Here is a 1,760-nt window from a genome sequence, read left to right on the forward strand (position 1 = left end):
AAAACAAAACAAAACAAAAACAACAACCTACAGCAATAGGTCCATAAATTCAGCAACAGATGCAAAATCTCTTCAATACGTAACTTTCTGATTGAAATGCTATGAAAACTAAAGAAGAAGTGAACATTTATAAATATGAGTAAGTGCTGTAAGTCCTGTAACTCCTGATTGTTGAGTTTTAAGGAAACTCTGTTTATTAAAATGAAGAAAATCAATATTTTACACACAAATCTGAGTATAAGACAAAACACTAATCCACAGGCTGGATTTACCCACTTAGGAGCTCAGAGGCAAACCTTTGTTGTTGGACCCCTGTTGGCCCCCACTCTGTGTGGCAGCCTCATGATTCATGAAAATCATATCGCTGATTTTCCCACAATTCAATTAAACCAACAGCAACAGATAATGTGATGTGGATTAAATCTGGAACTGCCATGCGCACGAACATCAAATGATCATTAAAAAATCTTTGACATCCACTGATTTGTTAAAAACCTCATGTCATGTGTCCCATCATCCCGGTGCTGAGGCAGTATCTACATCTCAGCGGCGATGGAGGCGTTCTTCACCCCTGCACCAATCACAGCAAAGAACACATTTGGGAAAAAGGACCTGGCGTAAATGGCCATCTTAGGGAGCGAGGGAGCAATCACCACCTCTTTCCTCTTATTGTTTAAAGTCTTCACAATCTCTGCGGCGGCTTCATCAGGAGAAACGCCGAGGGGCTTCTTAGTGTACAACACTGCAGTGAGCCGACAGGAAGAGGAAATAACACTCAGCATTTTCAACAATAAAAGAAGTGTTTGAACATCTGTCTTGCCTCCTCTGAGTTTACTCACACGACCACAGGGATTTGGAGGTGGCTGGGGCTCCAGACGCAGAGCAGCTGATGAAGTTGTGGCTGATGGTGCTGACGGAGATGCCGTACTCCTCCACCTCCGCTCTCAGGCAGTCAAAGAAGGCCTGAACAGCGTGTTTAGAGGCTGCGTCTAAGATACAGAGTGAAACCTGTCATCATCTGCTCTGAGGAAACAGCAGGAATAATCGAAACTTTTTTTCTAATCTAATCTAAACTCTGTACTGGAATTTTAAAATGTTTACATTCAAATTTTTAAATATCGTCTTTGAGGGAGTCTGAAAACTTTGATAATGGATTGTTTTAAGTCATTTTTAACATATATATATATAAAAAAATGATGTTTCATGAAAAAGGGAATTTAAAAACTTACAGGTACTGCGAAAAGGCACAGCTAGTCTCCCTTGGATGCTGTTAACCAGCAGCAGGTGACCACTTCTCCTGGAGATCATGGAGGCCAGCACGCCTGGAAGAGAAATTCAGCCTTCATCGTCTCACCCTTAGAAGGTCAAAGTTAAACATGTTCCCATCATCTACCTTTAGCCAGAGTGACGGGCCCAAAGTAGTTGTTGTCCATCAGCAGTTTGTCCACCTCCAGAGACACAGTCTGTGCTGGAGCTTTCACCTTCATGCTGCTGTTAAAGATAATAATATCCAGGCACCCATAACAGTCCAGGATCTCTGCGATTGCCTCAGGCATGCTGTCCGTATCTCCAAAATCCAGCAGCACCAACTTAGGAGGAAACGTCTGAAGAGGAGAAACAGCATAGAAGAGGAGGTCTGCATGGCAGCAAGGTGCTGATTGGTGACTACATCTCATTTACTTTCACTTGTAATGCAGTACTTATGATTTGAGCAATTAAAATCTGTTTATTAGTAGTAATAGTAATAGCAGTAATAATAG

The 1,760-nt window shown here is 41.9% G+C and overlaps 1 protein-coding gene across 1 annotated transcript; it reads right to left on the reverse strand.

Moving 5' to 3' along the window:
• Positions 1-12: 12 nt before the first annotated feature.
• LOC102290022 (dehydrogenase/reductase SDR family member 7C-B) lies at positions 13-1,711 on the reverse strand. Its single transcript, XM_005953563.2, has 4 exons — positions 1,394-1,711; positions 1,230-1,322; positions 840-989; positions 13-742 (listed from the first exon to the last, which is right to left on the reverse strand). Exons 1-4 carry the CDS (start codon positions 1,674-1,676, stop codon positions 537-539), a joined length of 732 nt encoding a protein of 243 aa, XP_005953625.1. The 5' UTR covers positions 1,677-1,711; the 3' UTR covers positions 13-536.
• Positions 1,712-1,760: the final 49 nt, after the last annotated feature.

Source organism: Haplochromis burtoni, unplaced genomic scaffold (assembly GCF_018398535.1).
Source record: "Haplochromis burtoni strain Fernald_Lab_line unplaced genomic scaffold, NCSU_Asbu1 Contig_5405, whole genome shotgun sequence".
Lineage (NCBI taxonomy): Eukaryota > Metazoa > Chordata > Actinopteri > Cichliformes > Cichlidae > Haplochromis > Haplochromis burtoni.

What these genes read in the sequence shown, in the direction of transcription:
- LOC102290022 (XM_005953563.2), bottom strand. Translation starts at nt 1,676, where the DNA reads ATGAGATGTAGTCACCAATCAGCACCTTGCTGCCATGCAGACCTCCTC. An exon ending in GCCCGTCACTCTGGCTAAAG is followed by an intron (nt 1,323 to 1,393) that starts GTAGATGATGGG and finishes TTTCTCTTCCAG; the next exon opens with GCGTGCTGGCCTCCATGATC. An exon ending in CTCCAAATCCCTGTGGTCGT is followed by an intron (nt 743 to 839) that starts GTGAGTAAACTC and finishes GGCTCACTGCAG; the next exon opens with TGTTGTACACTAAGAAGCCC.